This window comes from Episyrphus balteatus, chromosome 2 (genome assembly GCF_945859705.1).
Source record: "Episyrphus balteatus chromosome 2, idEpiBalt1.1, whole genome shotgun sequence".
In the NCBI taxonomy this organism is placed as follows: domain Eukaryota; kingdom Metazoa; phylum Arthropoda; class Insecta; order Diptera; family Syrphidae; genus Episyrphus; species Episyrphus balteatus.
In genome coordinates, this window is record NC_079135.1 from 83,302,165 (window position 1) to 83,328,674 (window position 26,510).

The following is a 26,510-nucleotide window of genomic DNA, read 5'->3' on the forward strand; positions in this document are numbered from 1 at the left end:
TAATTCATTCTTGAAGAATTATCCAAACAAATCAAAAGTTCGTCAGATATATGAAAAAATGTCATTTTGTCCCAACCTTGCGATACAAACCCGCACTTTGACCAACTATAAAATTTTATTTAATCAACTCACGGAATTGTTTTGTATATCATTGTTTAGATAATTTTATTGTTAATAAGTCCTACCTTTGTCATTTTCTGTTAAAATGAATAACAATGGAGCTATTCAATAAAAACGCTACCAATCTCTTTTCCAAGATGGCGGCTGTTCCCAACCTCCAATTTTCCCAACAAATTGACTTTTATGATAAGGACAACCACCCGAACACATTCCATGAAAAAAATTTTGTCCCGCGAAAAATGCGATTTCATGCCCATATTTTGACTAATTGCCCTGAGCTATAAGTACTGTCCAAAATTTAATGCAATAAAACAAAAACCGAAATAATATTTTTCTTAAATATGATAACTTATTTATTTTACATTGAAAAATTGAATTTTGAAAACAATTTCGTTTATAAGATTTTCAGTTTCATAGAAAAACCTTACCAAATCCTAAAGACTTAATTTTAGTAGTTTTTTTTAGAGTACACTTAAGAAAAATTAAATTTTTAAGTAAGATTTAACCTTTAATGCCTTATAATATGTATACCTTCAAATTGTTAAATTGTAATGAGAATCTGTGAAAAACCGCATCCAAAAATAGAAATTAATACATTAAATATGCTGACTAGGGTTTATGTATTCCTAAATCAATTTTAAATTTGCAGCCTCATAGTTTTCGAATTGAATCTATGTTTTTTTGGGTTAAAAAACGAAAAAATTCAAATTTATTTTAACCCAAATCGATCAACCAAAACATTAACTTAAAAGGATCGAAAAACCTATTGACTTGTTTTTTTTTCTTTTCTACAAACATATTTCTTCATTTTGGAAATAGCTAAATTGTTTGACTGTACAAATAGAAAAAAACTATATAGAATGACGAAGGTATATAGCTACATGCGTATAGTATTGCAATGGTATTCCTTTAACTTAAAATGCTTAGCACTTTGAGCGTAAATTTGCTGAGTAAACGAAGCCAAAAGCAATTTCAATTTGCAAAGTCATTTTCAAGAAAATCGAAACACTATAAAATACATTTGCAAAAAGATTTGTATTAAGGAAAGCAACAAAAAAAAAAATAAGGTTGCTATTGGCATTTCAGTGTGATGAGGGGACTCTTATTGAAATCGATTTCAGCAAATGGTTTATATCCTTCGATAAACAAGATTTGATTAATTTGTTTGGTTTAGGTATATGTTGTTAAGGTAAATTGTAAATATTGTGATATTAACACGTTTTGAGTAATTTCCGATATTTTTGGAAAATGGAATTTTTGTTGCGAAAATCTGTAAAAAAGATGAATTTTCAACTTGGTTTTTTATAGGAAAAAGGATACATTACTCAATGAAAATGTTTTGTCATTTTTATGATTTTAAAGAAAAACTTTCAAGCAATCATAAAATTTATCTCAAAATAAAAAATTTCCTTTAAATAAATAAAACAGAAATGAATTTCCTTTTTTCCAAATAAATACCTTCTCTAACAAAGTAACAGACAAAAAAAATATAATAGAATTCTTTGAAATAAAATTCAAAATCAATCATCAGTTATAAAAATATGAATAAAACAAAACTATATTTCAAAAAAATCTTTCCATAATTCGCATCATTGATCGTATTTATATTCGTTTCAGGTCTCTTGGGTGCGACATCGTGATATTCACCTGCTTACAGTTGGTCGTTATACATATACATCAGACCAACGATTTGAAGCCATGCACTCGCCGCACGCTGAGGACTGGACACTTCGAATACGTTATGCACAGAGAAAGGACTCAGGCATCTATGAATGCCAAATATCGACAACTCCTCCAATAGGACACTCAGTCTATCTGAACATTGTTGGTAAGTCACTTATGTATACTACTCATAAATATAGATATTCCATAGGATTTTTGTTGTAAAATGACATCGATTGAATGATTTCAATTCTGTACGATACGAGTGTTCTCTGCTATAAACTTGTATTTTGATATCAACAATGTGATGAAAGAGGACTTGTTTATTAGATTTGTTGAATGATGTTTGCTTATTTTGAATGATTTTTATTGAATTCTGAATTGAAGTCAAGTGTATACATAGCCGCAAATTACCTCTTAACAGATGAAAGTTATTTTCTTCTGTGAATTTAACGATCAACTTTTGCTATTAAAATAATTGCCCCTTAGGATTGAAATATAGTTGGAATGTGTTTTTGAGAGAAAAAAAAGATTTTTTGAAAGGGATTATTTCAATAAGTTTGAAATAATTGTTTAACTGGTCGTTTTCGTTTGACAAGCTATGCAAAATGAATTTCGAGAATTTTAATAAAGTGAGTGGTCTATATCATAAATAATTGAACATTAACTTTTGGGAAGATATCTAAGAAAGTCAAAACTAAGCCATACAATAAATTTAATGCAACGTCACATGAGCCTTGACCAGCGGAGAAGTGTTACGCTTCCAACGATACCTCATTTGTCAAAGTACGATACGCCAAATTACGGTGGCCAAATTAATAAGAGTGAAATCGTGTTTTTAAGATTTTAACCCAAGAATAGGTTAATTTTTTAATTAAGCTGAAATATCCATTAACAACAACATTTTGTGTTCTTACCAAAGTGTTAATGCTAAATTTCTCAACAAAAAAAAATTTTTTTACTAGTGCTTTATTTCAATTGTGACGGGTGATAGCCCAGGAAAAATAGATTTTTTCAAGGAAATTTGGGATCGGGTCAAAATTCTGGTTTCAAAATTCTGCTTTTCAAAATTCTGCTTTTTCAACGAAAATTCTGTTTTTCAAAATTCTGCTTTTCAAAATTCTGCTTTTTAAAATTCTGCTTTTCAAAATTCTGAACATGAACAAAAAAATTCTGCCAATTCTGTTTTTTTTTTTGTTTATAGCATATGCGCTGACTAAAGAAAAATATACCTCAAATGTAATTCAACATTGGTACTTTCCTAAATTTTTTTGTTTAAGTGTCGCAAATATTTTTTAAAATGCATAGACTGACTTTCTTTCAAATAAAATCTATAACTCATTGGAACCGATGTTGTTTGATACAAAATATTCCTTTTCTTATTCAAATTTTTGAATATTCATCTTTATTTGATAAATTAAAAAATTTTGAATTATTTTCGGAAATTTTTAGTATTAAAAACCTTTTCTTAATATTTTCAAATATATTCATTTATAAAACAAAAATTTATATTATTTATGTAGGTAAGTAATCAAATAAGTAGATATAATTTTTCAAGAAGATGATTTTACAGAATTTTGCAAAAAATTAAAAAAGGGTTTGGAAAATGTTAAAATGCGCGTGCTTTTTAACATTTTCCAAACCCTTTTTTAATTTTTTGCAGGGTTTGGAAAATGTTAAAATGCGCGTGCTTTTTAACATTTTCCAAACCCTTTTTTAATTTTTTGCAGAATTTTGAAAAAGAGAATTATGAAAAGCAGAATTTTGAAAAGCAGAATTTTGAAAAACAGAATTTTGAAAAGCAGAATTTTGAAAGCAGAATTTTGCAAAGCAGAATTTTGAAAGCAGAATTTTGACAAAAGAATTTTGACCCCGGCAGAATTTTGACCCCAACCCAAAAAATTTGTAACAGGCTGATTTTTGGTAATTACAGCTTGGTGTTAATGTGGTTTACAATCTGTGAAAAGTCCTGAAGTTTCCTCTATCTGCTAGTCCCATTATAAGGGGTTAAATGTCACAACATTTTTTATTTTAAAAACGGTAGGTTTTAGACAAAAATTATGCCCTACAAAATTGTAGCTGAGGCAATTTTACAAAAAAATTTAATACAAAGTTTTTTTTTTGTATCATGCACCCGTTTAGAAATTCTTACTGGGCTATGATACATTTTTCTGTTCCTGGCTTGTGAACTATTCACTTATTAAAAGCTGCGTTCCTTTGGAAATACTAAAAAAAAACTACTTTGAACTACTTTTGCTATAGGTACTGAAAAAGTAGTTCAAAGCAGCTTTAAGTACTAAGCAGTAGATAAATATTTCCAAAGGAACGCAGCTAAAGTATTTAAAAGCTTCAACAACTTATCTATTGAGTTGTTAATATGTTTAAAAAAACATTTTGTTAGCCTGTCTTTGTGTGACGCTAAAAAATCGAACGAATGCCGTAGTTCGATCCCAGTCTTTTTCGATTAGAAGCCATATTGTAGATTTTTTTAATAAAAAGTCGTGAATATCATATTTAACATGAAAGAAGATTTAATTACGTATCCAGTTAGCATACATATATATGAAGGAAATTAAAAAAAATTGCTTAACAGAATTCAAAAAACTTAATTTAAAACTAGGTTTTACGTAGAAAATAGAAGACAAATATTTTACACTTATCCAAAAATGCAAATATCTATTTGAATCATTACTCTAACGTTGTCAGAACTCTCGTTTTTATTTCGCCCAAAATGACTTTACTACAAGAACGAGTAGGTACAAACATAGTTTATATCAGTATCAGAAAAAAAAAATTATGCCATATTGTTCATACCTAACCTATACCTACATTTTATTTTGTATAAATTTCATATATGTACATATCATATAAATAATATTCAAACATGAATGGCATACTTTTAAGTATTTTCAAAAGCCAAATATAACATTCTTCTACCACCTCTTGACATGAATTCAAATTGAAGAAGACAAAATACAATGCATGCACTAAAAAACACATAGAACATTTGTTTTTTTCTCAAAATAAAAAAAAGAAGAGTTTTTTTTTTCTCTCATATCCTTTAGAGAGCAACAAACACATATAATATAATCCTAAAATTCTGAAAAAAATCAAATTTATTCTTGATGCATTTCCACCAGTCATATTCTCTGTGTTGTCTGTGCGTGTGGTTGTATATGAATAGCATCAGAAACTCAAACTCACCTCCCCTGGAAGCCAGCATCAGAACCTGACACAAATTCTGAATGCAATTCTCGCAATATCCCGCAATTTAAAGGCAAATCCGTGCTTCTGCCAGAGTTCGGGTTTATGAGAGTATCTATACAGTTTGATATCCTGCATACAATTTTCTATGGTGTTTTTTTGAATCATCACGTTCCAAGAACGGAACAAAGCAATTATTAGGTGAATTATATTGACACTGTGCTGAAGTTCCTTGGAAAAGAATAGGTATGCCATAAACTTGAACTAACGCATAACGGCATCGTGTGTTTAAAGAACCGGCTTTAAAGTGGATTATCGGTTAAAAAATAAAACAAAATTAATTAATGTAGTGAAGTAACTAAAGCTCAAAAATTGGCAATGTTAGAGAACCAGGCCGAACAGCTTAGATTTTGATGATCTTTTTTTCCAACGTCGGTAATTAAAAATACTTTAAAGTCTATAGATTAAAAATTGCCGGTGTTGACGTTTTGATTTTTTAAATTTAATTGAAGATTTTTTTGAACAAAAAAATTTTGCTTAAATTTCATAAATAAATTGATGCCAAAAGATTGTCTACTAAATTCAAGGAAAACAAATATATGGGAGCGAGGGACAATCTTCCATCGTTCAAGCAATATATGCAATTTTCTTATTAATTGACTTCAAACACAAACAAAAATATTTGCACACAACGGCAACACCTACAATATTTAAATATACATTTTTAAAAAGCTCGAAGCTTAGTCATATTTTTGTAAAATTAAAATTAAGTTAACTGAATGAAGGGCTTTTGAAAGAATGGTAATTGAACTCAGATTTAAAAAAAAAAAAAAAAAAAAAAAATATTGACAAAATATTAACATGCCGTTTTTACAACTTTTTTCGTATTATAAAATGCATTTATTTTCAATTTTTTTTGGCCACATTTATTGAAATTATAAGAGGAAAATGTCAGAATGTATAACGGTTTATGAAAAAAATGAAAAAGTATTTCATTTTCGAAGAATTTTTTTTTTAATAAAAGTTTTGAAAAAACTTATTTTTTTTTTTAAGTTCAACATTTAAATTTAAAGTTATTTTTTGTTCATTCAATACACTTATTGTTGAATGTTAAATAGCAACATTTCAAAGTTCTTATTTGCCAAAGTCTTTGGTGCCGTGAAATAACGCCGAGCGAAATAACGCCGAATTCCAAAATTCGGCGTTATTTCACTTTACAAAAGAGAAATAACGCCGAATTTCAACATTCGGCCTTATTGCACTTAGTCAAAGTGAAATAACGCCGAGTCCCAACTGAGAAATAAGGCCGAATGTTAGAAAAGTGAGCATAAAAGCAAACGCAAGTTAAAGGGTATGTTCCCCTTTTTCTTATTTTCAAAGGCATATACGGCCCAAATTTATTAGGGCACAATGGCTCCAATACCAATTTGGGACTTATGTCCATCCCATCGAGGTATAGGTTCCAAAAAGTTTTGGCTCTTATGTGCGTCTTAATTATTCATTTTCCTAGATTAGTTTCAAGATGTGATAAAAACGTGGCGCAGGGACATAAGGCCCAAGGACATAACGCGCACTTTTTATTTATGGGAGTTATGTTCCACTTGAGTGGTCCGACATTTATATTTAAGAATTAAATCCCACTTGAGTGGGACATAAAAAAATTATCTCGCGAATAGGGCGGTCAAATTAATCACAATACAAAGATAAGAAACAAATAAATCCCACCTGTTTTAATTATGGTGGAAGGCAAAGCGGAAAAAAATTTGCTTACATGAGAATCTATTTAATTTTCAGAACCCAAACGCGAAGCGGAAAAAAATTTTGCCCACGGGAGAATCAATTTTGAGGTGTGAAAATAAAAATTCGCGCGAATTTTTATTTTCACACCTCAAAATTGATTCTCCCGTGGGCAAAATTTTTTTCCGCTTCGCGTTTGGGTTCTGAAAATTAAATAGATTCTCATGTAAGCAAATTTTTTTCCGCTTCGCGTTTGCTAAATTATAGCACAAACATATCTTTGTTGTTTGGTATACACATAAATACAATAATAATACCCAGGACTTAGGCGTATAAACAGTGAAGTATGTTTAGAGGCTGGGGAGATGCTGTCCTGCTTTGGATACACTATTGGATAGGCGTATGTGCCAATAGGGTGGGACATAAGTGCAAAATCGAATTTTGTAACTATCCCAAATCCAGTTGGGAGATAATTTTAAAATTTGTGAATTGTTCGTTAGTGGGACATAACGCCCATCTTTTATTTGTGGGGGTTATGTCCAACCTGATTTTGACATAAGGCCCACAATTAATTTGGAACTTATGTCTTACTCAATTCGGACTTAAGTCCCACAAATAAAAAGTCCATGGTCCTTATGTCCCTTTGCCAAGAATATGGCATATCAATACCAAACTGACTACACGTGGTTACATTGAAATTTTTCCACTTAGCAGGATTTGCCCCACTAAAAAAGTGAAATAATGCCGAATCGGCGTAATTTCACTTTGTCATTGTGAAATAAAGCCGAATGTTGAAATTCGGCGTTATTTCGCTCTTGTAAAGTGAAATAACGCCGAATATTGGAATTCGGCGTTATTTCGCTCGGCGTTATTTCACGGCACCAAAGTCTTTGAGAAATACAATTATTTCAATGCAAAAATTTAGTTTTTATCAAGGAAATCCGATGAAATTGAAGTAATTTTTATATATTTTTCAAAACTGTAGTATATATCTGTTACCTTTTCCTCTTCGGAATTCAACTGATAATATTTATGGCCAAAATATTTTGTTTAAATAAATTCATGTTTTACTACAAAAAAATTAAAAAAAAAGCCATTTAAATTTTTTAATAAGGTTTTTTTTTCCAAAATTTTGAGTTGAGGACTTTTCTTTCAAAAACTCTTAGAAATGAGATTCTGGATTTTTAAAAACATTTCTGTAAATATTGTATTTGTTGCCGTTGTGTTCAAAATATTTTTTTTTTTTTTTGTTTGAAGTCAGTTTGTGGGAAAATTGCATTCATCGCACGATGGAAGATTGTTCCTTACTCCCTTATTTTTTTTTTTACTTAAATTACCTAGAGAATCTTTTGCTAACATTTGTTTTATGAAATTTAAGCAAAAAAAATGGTTTTCTTCAAAAAAAAAATTTATTTTAATTTTAAAAAACAATACGGCAACATCGGCAATTTTTTATCTATAGACTTTAAAGTATTTTTAATTACCTACGTTTGAAAAAAAAAAAATCATGTGTGCAATTCACACGTGGTAGAAGTGAAACCTTAAAAAATCATTGTTCTTGCAAATAGAAAAAATCTACCTATTCACCTTCAAATCCATGTTTTTTATATGACAACCTATATAAATTTTATATCATCTGAAAGCTTATTCTCTAAGCTTAAAATATATATATCGATCAGGTCTATAAGACATCTACAAAAAGAGCTAGAATTTTTTGAATACGATCAATTTCCATCAAAAAAAGCGAAAAAACACGTATTTTTCTCTTCTCACGCTATTAAATGCATTTTTTTCCTAACAACCTGTAAAAAATTTTATACCTTCTAAAAGCTTATTGTCCAAACTCAAAAGCATATATATCGATCAGGTCTATGAGACATCTACAAAAAGAGCTAGAATTTTTTAAACTCGATGAAATTTCATCAAAAAAAGCAAATAAAAACATTTATTTTTCTGTTCTCATGTTATTAATTCAATTTTTTTGTTTGACAACCTATACAAAATTTTATACCATCTGAAAGCTTATTGTTTCACCTTGTTTAATGATGCATAAATCTTATTTTAAAGATGTCTACAAGAAAAGTTAGAATTTTTTAAAGTCAACAATGTCGAATTTCCAGACTGAGATTACGGTACTTCCTACACTATTAGCTGGTCATCGCCAACAGATCTCCACAGGTGTTTTGAGGTATTTTTAATTTTTTTTTTCAATTTAATATTGTGTAACTTGTAGAGCACGTAACGTTTTGTGTGATATATCAAATAAAAGTTATGTTATCAGCATGCGTATTAAAGTTAAATCAAATTTGTATGTGCACTAGATCAAAAGATATAACGTGTGTTGGAAAAGAACATCTTTTTAACTTTATCTCCGAATTTTGAATATGAAATTAATTATAATTTATTTAATTACCTATCTACAGTACAAATTTCATTCATCTATCTATTAAAACAAAAAAGTTACAACAAGTTAAAGTCGTGTCGCGTTTTCGTTTCATCTTGTTTCAAATCACTACGATACTAAAGAAGTTTTCACTTCAAAAAATCGTCAAGATCAGAGCTGTTCGGCCGGGTTCCCTAATAATTTGCTTTAGTTACTCTGCTAATGAATGTTTTTTCGTTTTCACTTTTCATCATAACGATTCATTACAATTTTCATGCCAATTTTTAACTCTGACACTAAATCAAGAGCTCTCACACCAAATTAAACCATAATTTAACCAAATGATAAGAACATAATAGAGGTAATGAAATGATATTTTTTCATCAAACCCTTAACATATCTTCTCCAAAAGGGAATACTAAAAAAAGCAAACAAATAAAAAAAAATTATGATAAATAGCTGCGAATGAAAAATGTTTCCTTTAATTACTTTTCCTATTCGTTAAAAAAAGCAAAAAAAAAATGTGTCGGATATGATTTGTTTGACTGCCGAATGAGTCGTTTGATTTGAAATTTGATAAGATCACGCATGCGAGTCCAACCAAATCAGGATAAATTCCTTCTATACAATTTGCTATATTCGAAAAAAAAACTCATAAATTCAATAGCGTGACAAAATTAAACCCATAATAGCGACACCATCATCCATTACAATATGCCACCTTATAATTTTTTTTTTTTTTAAAACCTTTTCTATTAGTTAACTCATCGATCGATTTTTCGTTTGAATGGTCATGAATGCCATGGACATAAAAGAGGTCAACCCGTCGCGTTTGATTCCACCCAGAAAAACACATTAACCAAATTGGCATTCTATTATTTTAGTCTAACTGTGCCGGTGACAGCAGTTCAGTTCGGAAGAATTATTACTTCAAATAGGTATTAACGGTTGAGCTAGGATAAAAACGAAAAATTGTGAGAGAAGAAAAAAAAAAAAAACAAAAGGATATACAATAAAAGCCGTTATTGATCTCTTGGCCCTGTGCTTTTGTAAATAGAAAAGGGAAATTAATTTCATATATAGCTTGGAATATGGGCAAGATGTGTGCGAGATGTGTCCTCGCTTGAAAAGTGCAAATTAATTAAAATCCATTCGAATGGGTCATCAATTTGTTCCGTCCATTGGACATCGTATTATCTTCTCAATGCACAAGGACAATGATTTATTATCCAACAAAGGATGAAGAGCAAAATCGCACAAAATTGCATTTCCTTTGATGTGCAACAACAGGAACTAGTTCAATATGGCTGGGTTGGTTGGCTTTTGCCAAAGCATGATGGTGTTTATATATAGAGATATAGAGCCTGGGGGCCGGCTGTATGAAAACTCATTGCTTTGTCTCCAATCTGTTGCTATATGAAAAAATTTGACATTAATAGGTTGATTTCGATACAAATTTGCGTGGTTTTGTTTTGTTAATTTTTGTGTTGTTCTAATCTGTCTCTCTTTAATTTTTTTTTAGAATCAGGGTTGTTTAATAACAATGGATTTTTTTTAATATTTAAATGCTGAGATGTTTTTCAATATTCAATTGCGTCTAGCCTGGAGAGGATTTGAAAATGTTAGTTTAAAATTTTGAAAAATCAATAGATTTAAATAGTTCAGTTTAATGTGGTTATGGCTAGACGCATACATGCGATTTTGATCGCGCGATTATTCAGTCGCAAATTAGATGACAAGAATTTCAATGACTGTAGACACAATTTTCAAATTTTTAATCGCGAGAAGCATGTGTGTTCACATTTATTGAAATCCTTGTGATCCATTTTTGCGACTGAATAATCGCGCGACTAAAATCGCATGTGTGCGCCTAGCCTAATGCATCCAAAATTATATATTTTCCATAGGGTTGCCTAGAGAAAAATGAACATGACATAGGCTAGTTAAGAATTTTAAATTATTTTTCTTCCGCATCTCGAATAACATATACAATGTAACAAGAGGCTAAAAAGAATAAGTGAGTAGTGTGAAGGTAGTCTTCAGAATACAAAAACAAAAGAAGTTTTATTTGGGATTAAGTAAATTTATCTGTAGCACGTTAAGATACGTTTTTGGAAAGCTAAGAAAACATTTTATCGTATATTTAAAAAAATTACTTGAGAAAAAAAAAAATAAAAAATAAAATGCACGATTTAAAATGTAAGAGTTTCTTATAGCATTCATAACAAAAAAGGATTAAAATTTTGTTTTTAAAACAACGAAAACAACCTTTTGAATAATTTTAATCTTCTAACTGATCAAATGCCTTTTATAACAAAGAATTTTTGGATTTTTTTTTGAAAAGTGTATAGGAATGGTTTTTTTTAAACTAGTTTTTTTTTCTTTTTGATAAAAAAAAATTCAAAAAAAAATGGTTAGAAAAGCTTTTCTGAAGAAAATACTAGGTATTTGACACATACAAAAATTTTTTTTAAAAATGATCAACCCGTTTTCAAAATAGATAAAATAAATAAAAAAAAATATTTTTGAATTTTGTTTTTTTTTTTTATTCTAAACTGAAGATTTTGAAATTTTTCAGACTAATATTACGGCTACTTACGCACTTCAATCTGCTTAGTCGTTTATGAGAAAGTCATAAATCACGAAAACGGTTCTACGGCAGGTACCGTTAGTCGTAGTAACTATTCAAAAAATATTTTTTTTCTGTTCAAAAAGTTTGCACAGTATACTTATTTTTTTTAAATCAAAATCGTTAGAGCCGTCATATGGCAAGTATCTACCCCTCATTACTTTTGGTCTAAAAAAAAAATTTCAAATCAAAACAAAATTGAATTAAAGTATTGTTCTCATTTCTCGTTCAGTGTCTTACAAAAAATAGAACACAATTCATTATTTTTAATTTTTTTTTTTTATACATTATAGCCTATATACCAAGTTTTAAGAAATACGTAAATTACCTATAACGATTCACTGGAATCCACTTTAAGTTTTCAATTCAATATTTAAGTAAAATAGCTAAGCGTTACCTTGGAAACTCTAGTTATAGAATTAATTTAGATTTGAATAACATATTTTTTTTCGATAAAATGATAAATATTCGAGACCTCTATAACATAATCCTTAAAAAATCTCGAGTCACTGTGGCGTATGTGTAACTTAAAAAAAAAAAAAAAACCTTAAACGTTAAATTTAAAATGTTTACTAGAGCCCAATTAATCAAACTTTAATAAATCTTCTGTTATTATTTTCTCATTGTTTTAATTATGTAAAGAACTCAGTCATTCCAAATATTCCATGTAATTTGGAAACATCACTTAGTCATACTTGTCATTGTTCTAAATTGTAAGATAACTTTCTTATGATTGATTTTTGTGTTTAGAAAATAATTAAAACTACCTAATATTTTTGCAACACCAATCTATCTAGTCAAATATTATTAAGAACAAACATAGAATAATGTAAAAGTTCCCTGTGTCAAATTCAGTAAAAACTAATCACAGTTTATCAAACATTGACATAGTGAATTTAGAATTCTAAAAAATTGTTATCTCATAACGTCCCACTTATCACCAAAGTATTTCTTTTTTTTTTATTTTTTAAAATATACTCATCATTTTGCAATAAGTTTTCTAACACCATAGTCAGTGTCTCCTTTTAATAAATTAAATCCTATATCACTTGGAGATGAATCACTAGTATAGTATATAGTTGAAATATAATGTTGGCCCTGAATTATGAAGAATTTCATTCAGAAGTATGAATGTTTAGGAAACCAGAACATTTTTGATAACCCATGTTTAGTTCATAATATGGATATGTATTTCAACATTCCATTCAGATTGCTCTCGTTTAGCTATATACATTATACAAGTTTGATATGAAAAATACCACATGTTAAAATATCTCAATTTTTAGGGCAATGAATCCTCGTTTTTTTTTTTGCTCTTCTATCATCTTTTTTTTTTTATTTATTTTCTTCTTCCTTCGAGCAATATACCAAATACACACACATCTTTACCAACGCATATACCTAACAACCAAAGAATTGGGTGAGGTTCATATAAGGATGAAGAATTTGCCTTATTCTTACTTCTGACAATATTATATACGAGTAATATTTCCATTATCGCAAGAGGAATATTCAACATAACTAACAACCAAACATGTATGTTTGGATATGTTTTAGTCTGTCCTTACCACATCTGGTCTCAATATCTGGCAGTTATGTTGCGTGGTAAGGATAATTTAAGCCAATGCCAAGAAGTGTATAAAGTACCTATAAGGATATTTTTTTTGTTTTTTTTTTTCATACTGGCAATGGCATCAATCTGTTTTATTCGGTATTCTTTTTACATATAAATTCGAATAAATTTCATAACATACACGTTTGTGTGTAAGTGTGTGTGTGTGTTGGGATATCCTTTTTACAATGGCAGTCTATGATTAATATTACAATATCGTGTTCTTAATCATCGGTATTCGAGGCAAGTAATGCCTTTACTACAAAGTCAGAAAGTCAAATCAAATATGGATGTTTATATATGTATGTATATTATTTGAGGTCGTCTATATATGTTTGTAATACCTACAACAATGCCTCAGCTTCATATTGACTTGTAATGGGAAATTGCTTGCAAGTGTATGCTCAGGCACCTGATGCCTTGAAATAATAAATATACAATATCTAAAGGGAGTTTGTGAAGGGGAAACAAGTTTGTATTTTTGTTTGATGTCAATTTAATAGGCTTAAGGACACCAATCTATTGGTTTTTTGGTTTTCTTTGGAAGAGAAAAGGAATCAAACACATTTATTACATTCATGGTTTGATTGATTTGGTTGCATTGATTTTTGTTTTTTAAGGTTAAATACAAAAACAAAAAAGGACATTGATTGAAATAATTAATTTAATTATTATTCAAATGAAACAAAGAACAATTACCAAATTCTTAGTTAAAAATAATTTCCATTTTTTTTTTTTTTTTTTGTTTTATTTTAGCGAAATTTCCAAAAATTTTCCCTAAAACTAAATTTATTAAGTTCGTTCCAATTAAAATACAAAACTTTAATTGTGTCTTTTTATATAAAAATATTTAATAAAAAAAGCAAAAATATATAAGTTACATTTTTATGAAAAAAATAACTGTCGCCAACGTAATTCACAGAAATGTTTTCAATTCGATCGTAAATACAGATGAATTTCGCGGAATAAAAATTCATCAGTTTTGTTGACAATCATGGATTATGAAAATAATAATCATTTAAACATATAATAATTTTCAGTTTAATCAGAAAATCTGAAATATAGCCCACCATAACATTTCGAAGAAATTTCGATTTTTTACAAAATATGGATAATTTAAAAAAAAATCAACATGCTATTATAAAATGCAAACAAGTACATATTTACTTGTAATGAATAATATGTCTTACATGTGCACATATTTTTTTTTTTGTTCGAATTATGCATTCGTAAAAAAACGAACGTGAGATATGATTTTATTATAAAGAATGCAAAAAACACTCTGTCAAACTATATGAATATTTCAGTGCAGATAAATTTCAATGCAGATATTCAAAGAAATGAATTCTAAACGGAAATTCGGAATGGATCATACATTACATAAAAAACTGTGTTTCAACATTATATTTATTGTATTGCAAAACTGCAAAGCTTTTTTCCATGTGTCAATATTGATGTTTTTATAGAAAGCCAGGCAGGAACGAAAACCATCACTTTAGATTTTCAAATTAATTATTTATTTTATAAAAATGTAAAATTTAATAAATAATTTTGTTCAATTAGGTGCTAATTTAAAAAATAATTATGTTTGCCTGCAAGAATTATTTTTTATGTGAGTTCAAATAAAGAATTTGAAATTCTAACTTATGTCACTTTGCTTCTGAGGGGACGATATGCCTAACATCGATGTCAAAGGTGAAAAAATGTAAAAAAATGTTTTTTTTTTGAAATTTTAATAAACACCACATGTTTTATTCCTTATAAATATTTTATTTCTAAAATTAAAAAAATGGCCATACCTGAATGTCGAAAAAATTATTTTTTTTTGTCCTTCAAACTATATTTAGGGGGTATCTTAAAAAAATATAAAGTTAAATATGGTCAATAAAAGTACTAGGTCCCGAGAAAAGTACATAGGTAATAACTTTTTTTTTTATTTGGGTAGTGATAATTTTCATATCTGACCTTAACCGAAATGACGTAACTAATTTGCATGAAAATTTTTATTATGAAGAAATTTCAAGGAAATCTATTTTCTTGATTTAAAAAAAAAAAAAAACAAATAAAATATTTGAAAGCGGTCGACGAATTCTTTTGAATGTTTTGCCATTTTCGGTTTTCCTCATTTAAAATTTCCAAGTATTTTTTCTTATTTTTGAATTCATTCATTAATTCACAATAGCTATTCGGAAAATATAAATATAAATTATATTACGTATACGCCACAGTGCATATAAAAAAAAAAACGTGAAAATACTAAAGTAATAAAATGACACACTCAAGTGGAAAATAAATAAACACTTGCACTCAATAATTAAACAACATCTTCCTTTTATTAGTAGTCAAAATTTTTACAAATAAGAAATAAAAGTTTTAAAATATTCATGTTTACACGAACATAACGCAAAACAGTATTAATACATTAAAAGAAATTAAAAGTGAATTTTTTTAAGGTTTTTTTTGAAACTTAAATTTATGTCCTTTTATTTTTTATTTGGTGTTTTTTTTTGAAATAACAAAAAAAAGAAACACTTATTTATTGTTTTGTCTTGCTCAAAAACCCTGTCCATCAATTCCCAAAGCTTTTATGTCGAGATGTCCACTTCCACTTCTTTGTGAGAAGGTGTAGAGTCTTTTTCATGAACATTTGATCGATAGTGGCCGAAATAATTTGTAAAACTGTAACTTATTACCCTTAAGATTTCCCAAAGTTAACTATTTCTTATTTCAAATTAGCAAGCTATCATTACGATTTTAATATGGATATCCTTAATGATAGAATTATTTGAAAATATTTCTTTATTCGGGTTATGATTTTTATTTAAAAATTCAGACTTATTAGATTTAAGATATTTCAATCCTTTCTAGAAAAATTAAATTTTAATAATTCCTACTTTAGTACAGGTAAAATTGTATACATAAAATCAAGAAATAAAAAAAAATTGTTACACTCATGAAACTTGGCAAAAAGTTTGCTTTTGGGATAAGAACCAAGTACAAATAAAGTCTATAAAAAAAGTTGGGTGGAAGGGTGTTTTTTCGCTGACAAGAGGGAGGGGGTGAAGGTCAAAAATATACTGAAAAAATTGTTTGTCGAATATCATCATATGACACATTTTTTCAAGGTATTTGTTGATGCTGAATCTAATGACATAAAAATAAAGTCAATACGATTGCTTGTTTTTTTACTTCAACAAGTAAAACATAACCGAAACCCATGTGAAAAACATGCTACACTGATAAAATTCGGGATGAAGTTTTAAGATAAAACAGGGACAAAGGATTCATAAAGTTCTTAAAATTATTTTTGGTGAAAGGGTGTTTTTTTGATGGGTTAAGTTGTGTGTGAGGAAGGTATCATAACAGCTGACTTAAATTTTATTAATTTTTAAAACTTGGTGTAAATGTTTCGGTTGGTATAAGAATTAAGAATCTATAAAGTGTACACAATTAGCTTGAGTGAAAGGGTGTTTTTTTTTAAGAAATGATGAAATTCGGAATTAGTACCATAAAAACTAGGAAAAAATTGTTACACCAATGAAAATTGGTAAAAATATTTCATTTATAACGGAAACCAAGAACCCGAACATTCTATACAAATATTTTAGGTTAAAGGGTGTTTTTTTTTTTGGGAAATAGGGAAAAATCCGCAATAAGTCCGCTAAAATCAAAGGTATAAATGGTACCCTTACGAAATTCATTAAATATGTTTTCTTTCCCATGGGAGTTACAAATAATGAAAGTCCATAATTTTTTTTATGTGAAAGGGTGTTTTTTTAGAAGTTAAGAAAATATGGGTATATTTGGAAAAGTGTGTAATACTAGAGTAATATTAGTGGTACCCTATTGAAATTTAGCAATTATATTACTTTTAAGATAAGAAACAAGAATCTAAAGTGTCTATAAAAATTTTATGGTTAAAAGGGTGTTTTTTTGAGTGAAAACAAAAATTATGGGTCACCCTAATGAAATTTAGTAAAAACATTGGTATTGTGATAGAAAGCAAGAATAAAGAGTTTCCATAAAAAAAAAATTTGGTGAAAGGGTGTTCTTTTCGAAGAAACAGTAAAATGTGCATTTGGTACCAAAAAGCCAATTATTCATTTAATTTATGGTTTTGATGACAAATTAAACATTTACAGATAAGTTCTTACACGTTTAGGCCGAATCATTGGCTTTTTGGTACCAATTGCAGATTTTACTGTTTCTTCGAAAAAAACACCCTTTCACCAAATTTTTTTTATAGTTTTTTTTTGTACTTATCCCAAAAGCAAACTTTTTGCCAAGTTTCATGAGTGTAACAACTTTTTTTTTTAAATGCCTATTTTACCTGTACTACTTGTTATAGAAACCACAACAACACGTCTTCAAGTGAAAATTATTTTATTCGAAAATATATTTTACGATATTTGACTGATTATTATGATTATTGTTTTTCTTGATGATTAAATCAAAGAGTTTTTAAATAAAAACTATTGTGCACAAAATAATAATATTTGTTCTGTAGGTACATTATATGCTTGAAATTATGAACAAAATATATACTTTGCAAACTAAAAGTTGGATGTACTCAAATGATCTTAAACATAATCACCACCTCCAGGGACAGCATTTATTTTCTATTTTCTTGTTGGAACTTATTAAAAAATAAAAAAAACAATAACCATTGTTTCCACTTTTCATCCATTGCATAACAAAAACATTTATTACTTGATGACGCTAAACCTTTGAATTTTTGATAAGTATTAAATATATTTTTATCTCTTTCAAAAAACCTTTCATTATTTTAACATTTCATTGAAATTAAATTTATAACACACATTTTTCTATAGAAATTTTGATCATAAATATTACCAAAAACATTACAAAAAAAAAAAAAAAGATCCTGGTTAAAAAGTTATCATTCCTGTCAACCAAAAAAAAAAAACTGGCACATCACACAAAATAGCAATCACTTTGTCTCCCGCATTGTTAGTTTAATCATTAATTTGAGAAGACAATAAAACCATCCCCTGTCATCTCAAATAAATTATTTTTTTCCGCTTCGAAATTAATTGCGCAGAAATCTTTTGGGACATAAAAAAAAGCTCCTTTTTTTTCGTGTGAATATCATATATTTTTTGTTTTTCTTCATATAAATACATGTGTGTATGTGTATAGTAGCTATACCAACTCTTCATCCTTTCAATTATATATTTTCCTATTACTGCCTGCATGAATGAGCCCGAAAACGAGAATTGTTTTTTTTTTTTTTTTTTGTTTGTGTATCCTTGTGGTATTACCTACCATACCTTTTTGTGGTTTAGTTATACTCTTTAGCTCACAACCGTATCCACATTTTTTTTTCCTTATGACATCTTCTTTCACTAAAGGAAGAAAAAAAAAAAAAACAGTCATCATGCTAGGAAAAAGCAAACAAGAGGTAAAACATTCTCACCAAACCAACCACTTGGCTTATTCAGCTGACGACGAAGAAGCGACGTGTTTGGGTTAATAGATCATCGCCTGGCAAGGACGAGCAGTTCCATTCTTTAGTAGCAATAAAGGAATAAGCTAGAATTTGCCTTTTTTGTGTGTGAATGGATCTTCTTCCACATTCTGAATCCTTATTATAATGCTTTTGCCTTTGCATTGCTTTTTTTGTTGTTGTTGTGATCCTGGATGCTGGTGTTGCTTGCTGCAAGACTCACTATTGTTAACCCAAGCGCCAAACAGAGCCAAGCCGCTTTTGCTTCTTTACGACGAAAGATAAATTGTCACTTCGCATATGAAACTAACTAATGATAAAAATATACATATTATCTACATATAGCTACAAACATAGCTACACAGTTTGTCATAATGACACAAGGGCTTGTTATTCTGCCTGTCTTCATTTATTTATATCCTTGCTAGCTAAGAAAGATTCTCGCATAGAAATTATTGCACAAAGGATAGGGAAATATCAGCGGAAAACAGTGAAGTCCCTAGCAGCGAAAGCGCGCAACAAAAAAAAAATAACTGTAAAAGAAGGGAACAAAATCTCAGCATTGGAGCAGGAAAAGCGGATATAATATGAGTGTAGAGGTATGTAGGTAGAGAGAGATATGGTTGGTTGGCAAGAAAGAAATGTTATTTTGCACAGATTTCCCCCAGACTCCTTCAGATTGACTGGGATTAATGATTGCGTTGTTGCGTTGCGGATTACCCTCAAACAATGTGACTACAGTGTGATTATGGAATTGTATGTGGTTTTTATAAGCCATAACGGTGGAGCCTAATGTGAATGTGGTTTTATGGTCTTAACGCTTTAAAACCATAAAGTTAATTATTTAGAATCTTTGTATGCTTGTCTTTTTTTTTCTTTCTTTATTTGATGTCTACGTATTGTTTTTGTGAAGGTTGTTTCTTTTGTCTTAACAAAAAAATAAAAAAACAGTCGATACGCTAAAAAATAAACACAAGTTGTCAGCCAGTTTTTTTGATATCAAAACGAAATTAATGATGCGAGTTTTATCCTTTCAAATATAAGGAAATTTTTTTAAGATCATCTTGATTAAGTCCTTTTTCATTTTGTTAAATTAATAAAGGATTTCACAAAAAAATATGACGCTTTTAAGTAGAATACAAAAAATACTATGAAAAGAAAATTAATGACATGTTAATACAATATATATATGTACTGGCTCATTTATTAGTGAAGGAACTTTGAATTTTTAAGTCTTTTAAGAATAATAATGAAAAAAAGTGGTTGTCTATAATGCCGGTTTACGGACGATGATTTTACGTGATAACGTCGTAAGAAAACAGGCTGTGTGCTTTTGTTTAAAATGAGTCAATTGAAGCGTTTATTTAATTCAAACAATCATAATAATTTACAAGAAAAATCTGTACACATTTCCACAGCCTGAACGGGTGGACGGATTTTCTTCAAATTTGGTACAGATGATTTGTACGGATTTTTGAAAGTTTGTTTTTTTTTTTTGTTTTTTTTTTTATATCTGGCTTAGAAATTGTACCTCCCATACAAATTTATTAATTCAAACCAAAATAAACCAAATAACGATTTTATTTAAACTTTGCAATTGCAATAAAACTGCATTTTTATTTTTTCAAAAAAAGTCAAATAAAAAAATATTTTTTTTTCTCATTTAACAAAATTTTGCCCTTAATGTCGGCTCTTCACCAATATCAACAAAATTTCTTTAAATCTGCAAGTAAACTAACATAAAAGTGTTTTAAACTGCAAGAGCAAGTACGTGTGACCCCAGTCGCGCATTTTATTTTTATTTGAAAAGCGTACAAAAAAAATTTAAACCATTAAAAAGCAAATTTTTCTTCTAAAGAATAAAACTATTTTTAAATTTTTACAATCCGCAAAAAATATTGAAATAATTTATTTAAAACAATCATTTCTTATGAAAAAAGTGAAAAATTCACTTCCATCACCCAAAAATCCATTTTTTTTATATAACAACCTATAATAAATTTTATACCATCTGAAAGCTTATTATTTCAGCTCAAAATATTTATATCGCCCATGTCTATGCGACGTTTACAAAAAGAGCTAGAATTTTTTGAACCCAATCAGTTTTCATCAAAAAAAGCAAAAATATGAATAATTTTTATCTTCTTACGCCCTTAAATTAATTTTTTTCTTTAACAACCTATATTAAATTTTATATCATGAGAAAGCTTATTATTTAAATTTTCATATGACGCTTCAATCATATTTTTATGATGCCTAAAAAAAAAGTCCGAATTTTTTACAGCCAACCTGTCGAAATTTCAAACTGAGAATACGGTACTTCCCACACTGGTGGCTAGTCGTTGGCAACAGATATCCACAGGTGTTTTGAGGTATTTCTGAAGTTTTTTAATTTAACATTGTGTAGCTTGTAGTAAATGTACCCTTATGTGTGATATATCAAATGAAAAATAGAACATTATTTTATCGTTATCTCCAAATTATGACTACAAAACTGATTTTGCACAAATATAGTCCTGTCTAATATCTATCTACCGAATTAATTTCATTTATTTATTTGTTGAAAAAAAAAGATAAAAATAAAAAACGGTTAAAAACGGCCATAAAACTTGGGACAAAAAACTTGTTTTTCCCGTTATTCGGTCAAAAATCATTTTAAAATACCAGTTTCATGCGCATGCATGCGCACGATTATAGACTACGTGTTCTATAAGTTTGAGATTTTTTAAACGCAACGAAAAATTAAACGCAGGACTTAAAAAAAAATTTGTTATAGACCTCTGACTTTTTTTTTATTATATGTATTTCGAATGATATGCTAAAAAACTATAAAAATACTAGTTTTTCACCAAAATGTATAATATTTCATAGTGTTTTGGTTCATGCATAAAAATATTGAAAATATAGGACAACAAGTGTCACAGAATCGGTCTTTTAATGACTTTATATGAATGAATCTGTCAGGTTTTAACCGAACAACACAGATATTATATATTATTCTTTTCATGTGATTTTGATGAAACAATTCTATTGTATATGCTTACACAAATAATGTTGCTCTTATAAATTGCCTAGAAAAAAATTAACTAGCGATAGTTTAGTTCTTCAACATTGAATTCTCGCAAATTTTGCTTTATTTTTTAATTATTTTTGTATTTTGCAGTGACTTTATTGTCTTTAAGTAACCAAACGATTGTGTAAAAGTAATTGCATGGAAGTAGATTAATAATTTTTTCGTTCGAAAAATACTTGTAAGCAATTCCTGGGAGACTTTTTGACTTATTTTACATTTAACGTCACTTGTAACAAAAAAAAAAACTTCATGCTGGCTTTAAATCCTTTAAGGCTTGTTATCTGGTGTAGAGTAAATTTAATCTTTTATTTCGTGTAGATTCGGAGAAAAATCTCCTAATGAGGATTATAATGAATCACACGTTGATAATGAAAGTAGACAATAAGTAAATTCCGATATGGTAACGTATACGCCACGTAGTACCGGTCTAACATGTAATCATTTGATAAATCAAATGATTCGCACCTTTTTTTTTGTACAAAAAGAGTAACGTGAACCTTATATTGTAATACTTTTTTATCATTTCTGGTTTTATGTCAGGGTTTTACTGTAATCTTTTCACTTTTATGTTGTAAAAAAAAACACACTCACACAAAAATGATAACTTTAGAATGCGAGTGTGTTGATGAAAAAGGGAATGACGCTAGAGAAATATAAAATGTGGTTTTATCTGCTTGCTTCGTTTTCTATACTTAAGAGCCTTTAACCGCCACTGTGGTGTCATATAGAGCAGTAAAAAACTAAAAGCAGGCAAAAAGGAGCAAGGACAAACCGAAATAAGTCTCCATTTTGCATCCGTTTCCGAGGCAACCGCAGAATTTTGCGCAAAAATATACATACACAAATACACATTGCTATAAAGAAAAAAAAAAAGTAAAAAAAGCAAAACACTATAAGCTTTAATACACAAATCCTTTGACACTGGGCAAAGTGTTTTTTCTTCCTTTTTACGAGTATCTTTTAATAATATGTTTTTTTTTACACTTTGTTCTATGGAAAGAGCAAAAAGTATTCACACCATCTGTGATGTATATTCAGTGCTGGATCATCTGGTAGGTATAGAAAATCTTAAAATTATCTTCTTATCTTATTCTAGCGAGAATAAAAATGTATCTAGTTCAAACTTAAAATGACAGAATTTGGTTAAAAATGTATAACTCATTTTAAGATATCTTGGGTTCTATAACAACATAAAGTAAGAGCATTTGAATTCCTTAATATTTCAAGAGCTAAATACTTTCGCGTAGTCCGAGTAAAAATGTAACTCCGTCGCACCACTGAAAAAAATTCGCTGTACCACCGCCGCACCACGACTGCACCACTTCATTTTGAATTAAAAGTTCGGTGCACCACCGCCGATCCACGTCTGCACCATGATCCAAAATTCTATTCTCGTACTTATACAAATGTTTAAGTCATCTTCAAAGTTATTTTGACTGAAGCAACAAATTTTTAGTTCGTACAAACTTGACTTGGTGGTTGATTGGTTAAGGCGTTGGACTTCTAATTGAAAGTGTTCTGGATACTCGGGTTCGAATCTCCTTCGCGTCACTAGTTTTTTTTTAATTTTTCAGTAATCTAAAATTATGTATATGTACACGGTGCAGCATACAAAATATATGGTGATATGGTGCAGACGTGGTGCAGTTGTGGTGTGGCGGTGGTGCACCAAATTTGTAATTCAAAATTAAATGGTGCAGTTGTGGCGCGGCGGTGGTGCACCGAAATTTTCCGCGAAACGGTGGTGGTGCAACTGTGGTGCAGCGGTCATTATTTTTCTTTTTTTCTTTAAAAATTCAATTTCTATTTTTACTCGGGAGTACATTAAAAGTAGAAGTTCCCCTTAACCGTAAAAGCTAGACAATTTGTACGTTTAAATTCAAGTACCTTTTCGCTGTATTTACCAAATCCGGTCCTGTAAACACCTAGACCTAGTAAATCTATTTAAAAGCCACTATAAATGAAGTAGCGTTATTGTACCGGTCTTATATTTTATTTTTGCCATTTAATTTGCTGCATTTCTGCAGCTACTCGTACCTTGAATGAGTGGCCTGCTTTTATTTCTCCATTCGTACTGATGTTGGTATTGTAGAATCCGCCGCCGCCGCGGCACCATTTTGTCGCCTTCTATTTGTATCCTTTTGCTAGCCTTCCTGATGTTGAAAGAACTTTACCCTGTTTTTTTTTTTTTGTGTTTGTGCTTTACAACCCAAGGAAACTCCCTTATCGTTTTGTGATGGGAAAAGACCAACCGCACTAGTTTTGAATTTATGACAACAAAAAAACATCATGTTTTGCTGTTGCTGATATTGTTTGTGCTGCACAAAAGAGGATGCAGAGAAATGTCGACCACTTCAAGTCCTTTGAACATTACACAAGGAGATTAGAAATCCTTTGGTGGAAAAAAATAGAAAACTAAGAGGTATTTTTTTTTTCATCTTACAGCTAGGGAAACATACAAACAGCTATTTTTGTTATTATTCTGTGAGGTATAAAAAGCTCATAGATATTTTGTTGTGTGTGCGTTATGTTAAGTGGGTTGGTATTAAAGAAACATGAAGAATCCCCTATAAAGGGGAGATTTGAATCACTAAAACCAACATTATATCGCATTAGCCACACTACCGGTTTTTGGGTAAGTAAGTAGGTGATAAATTGTAACAGTTACTGTCATGGTGGAAGGGTTTTTTTTTTTTTGGATAGTTTGCTGGTTGATAGGGGTTTCGTATCGCGGAAATGACAAAAGAAAAAGGGTTTTATATTTAGGGCTTTTGTTTCCCATTTTGAAAGCCGATTATGGAATCATAAAGGGATTTAAAAGACATTTTACCAAATTAGATATAAGTTTTTTTATAATAATGAATGTATTACAAGCTACAAGGCGAAAATTCGTTGATAATTTTTAACAAATTTGTAAGGATTGAAAAGGATGATTGTTTTTGTATCACAAAATGTTTCAATCGAATTAATTTATAAGAGTGTGAACTTTGATATCATTGACTATATTCATAGTTTAATAAGTTAAATGGTATATTTAAAAATTAACCACTTGATGAATCAGGTCATTTTGTATGTTGAGTTCGATCTATCTCTGCTCTATCTTTTCATTATTAATCCTTATTTCAAGATGAATTGACATTAAACCCAAATCTGTCAATTTTTCTCCTTACTATTTGTTGCATTTTGTCTTCCACAGCATGATTTCAGCTTTAAAGTGCCCCAATCAAAATATTCTTCGTTAAAACTATTTTTTATTTTTTCCAAGAATTCATGGTATCAAAATGCACAATAATGAGGAAAGTATATTGGCTATGGTTAATTTTTAGGAATCATCTTAAAAATGAATCACTATCCTTTATACAACTACAACTGTGTTTTAATGTTCTGTCTATACTGCTACTGGTTTCACATAATTTGTGAAATTTTGAATTTTTCTTATGCAACAATTTGGAAGTTTTGTTGTTCAGTATCAAGAATTGCATTGATTTTCGAAATCATATATATTTTCTCAAAATCCCATGGAACGTGTTTGTTATTAACTCCATTGATTGATTTTCTAGCCGTCAAAAGTATCACTACAGCGTATAATGAGTTATATTTTAAGAAATATCTGCATTTAAATTAAAAAAAAAAAAAACGTTTAACTTTTGACGAAGTAAACGAGATTCATTAAAAAATGAATTTTTGCATAAAAAGGCCACGAGATATTTCCTTTATCCGATTTTTTTTTTATCTGTAAGGCTATAACATACACCAAATTTAATCAAAATCGTTAGAGCTGTTGTCAAGAAAATTGCAATACCTCGAAAACGTTATAGATATGGATGAAAAAATAAAAACAAATCTTCAAAATCCTGCAAAAATCATCTGTACCAAGTTTAAATCAATTCCATCCATCTGTTTAGGCCTACATCAATGTACAGGCGAACAGACCGACCAGTTTTATGAAATTCTTCCTCATCAAAATGTTTTTTTTTATTTAATAACGCCAAGTCCAGCTTAAGACAGTGCAGAGTTTAAAATTTTGTTAAACGATTTGTTTTTTGCACCAGAGGTCTGGGGATCGAATTCCAATATTTTTTAGTTTTTGTTTTGCTTACAAGTAACTTGTAAATCATTTTTTTTTTATCAAAAGCACAAAACCATGATTTATCACGTAAAATTTTATTGTCCGTTAACCTACTTAATAGATAACCAAGGTTTATGTTTGATAATTGTTACAACGGTTCGTTTTTAAACATTTTTTCATTAGTAAAAACTTTCAAACTTTTTCAACAAAAATAAGGAGTTTCATTCTTATATGTATCTATTTATTCAACAATTTAAAATGAAATTTCCAAAAACAAAAATTTGAAACAGCTATTTTAAAAAATCCGAAACTAGCTACCTATTTATTTTTGAAAATTAGAATTTTCCAGCTACTAAAATGCTTCGGCATAAAAAATTTCGTCATTTAAGAGAAAACCAGAAATAAAAAAAAAATCATATGTGCAATTCACACGTGGAAGAAGTGAAACCTAAGAAATCATTTTTATTGCAAAAAAAAAATATAAAAAATCTACCTTTTTTTATTCTATCACCTTTAAATACGTGTTTTTTTATATGACAACCTATAATAAATTT

The 26,510-nt window shown here is 29.1% G+C and overlaps 1 protein-coding gene across 2 annotated transcripts in view; it reads left to right on the forward strand.

Annotated features, from left to right (window-relative positions):
* Positions 1-26,510, forward strand: part of LOC129909845 (zwei Ig domain protein zig-8) — a 430,837-nt gene that overhangs the window by 359,513 nt on the left and 44,814 nt on the right. For both annotated transcript variants that reach the window (XM_055986959.1, XM_055986960.1), the window contains exon 5: positions 1,738-1,948. In XM_055986959.1, coding sequence (XP_055842934.1) covers positions 1,738-1,948 — 211 coding nt within the window. The remainder of the gene's footprint in view (positions 1-1,737; positions 1,949-26,510) is intronic.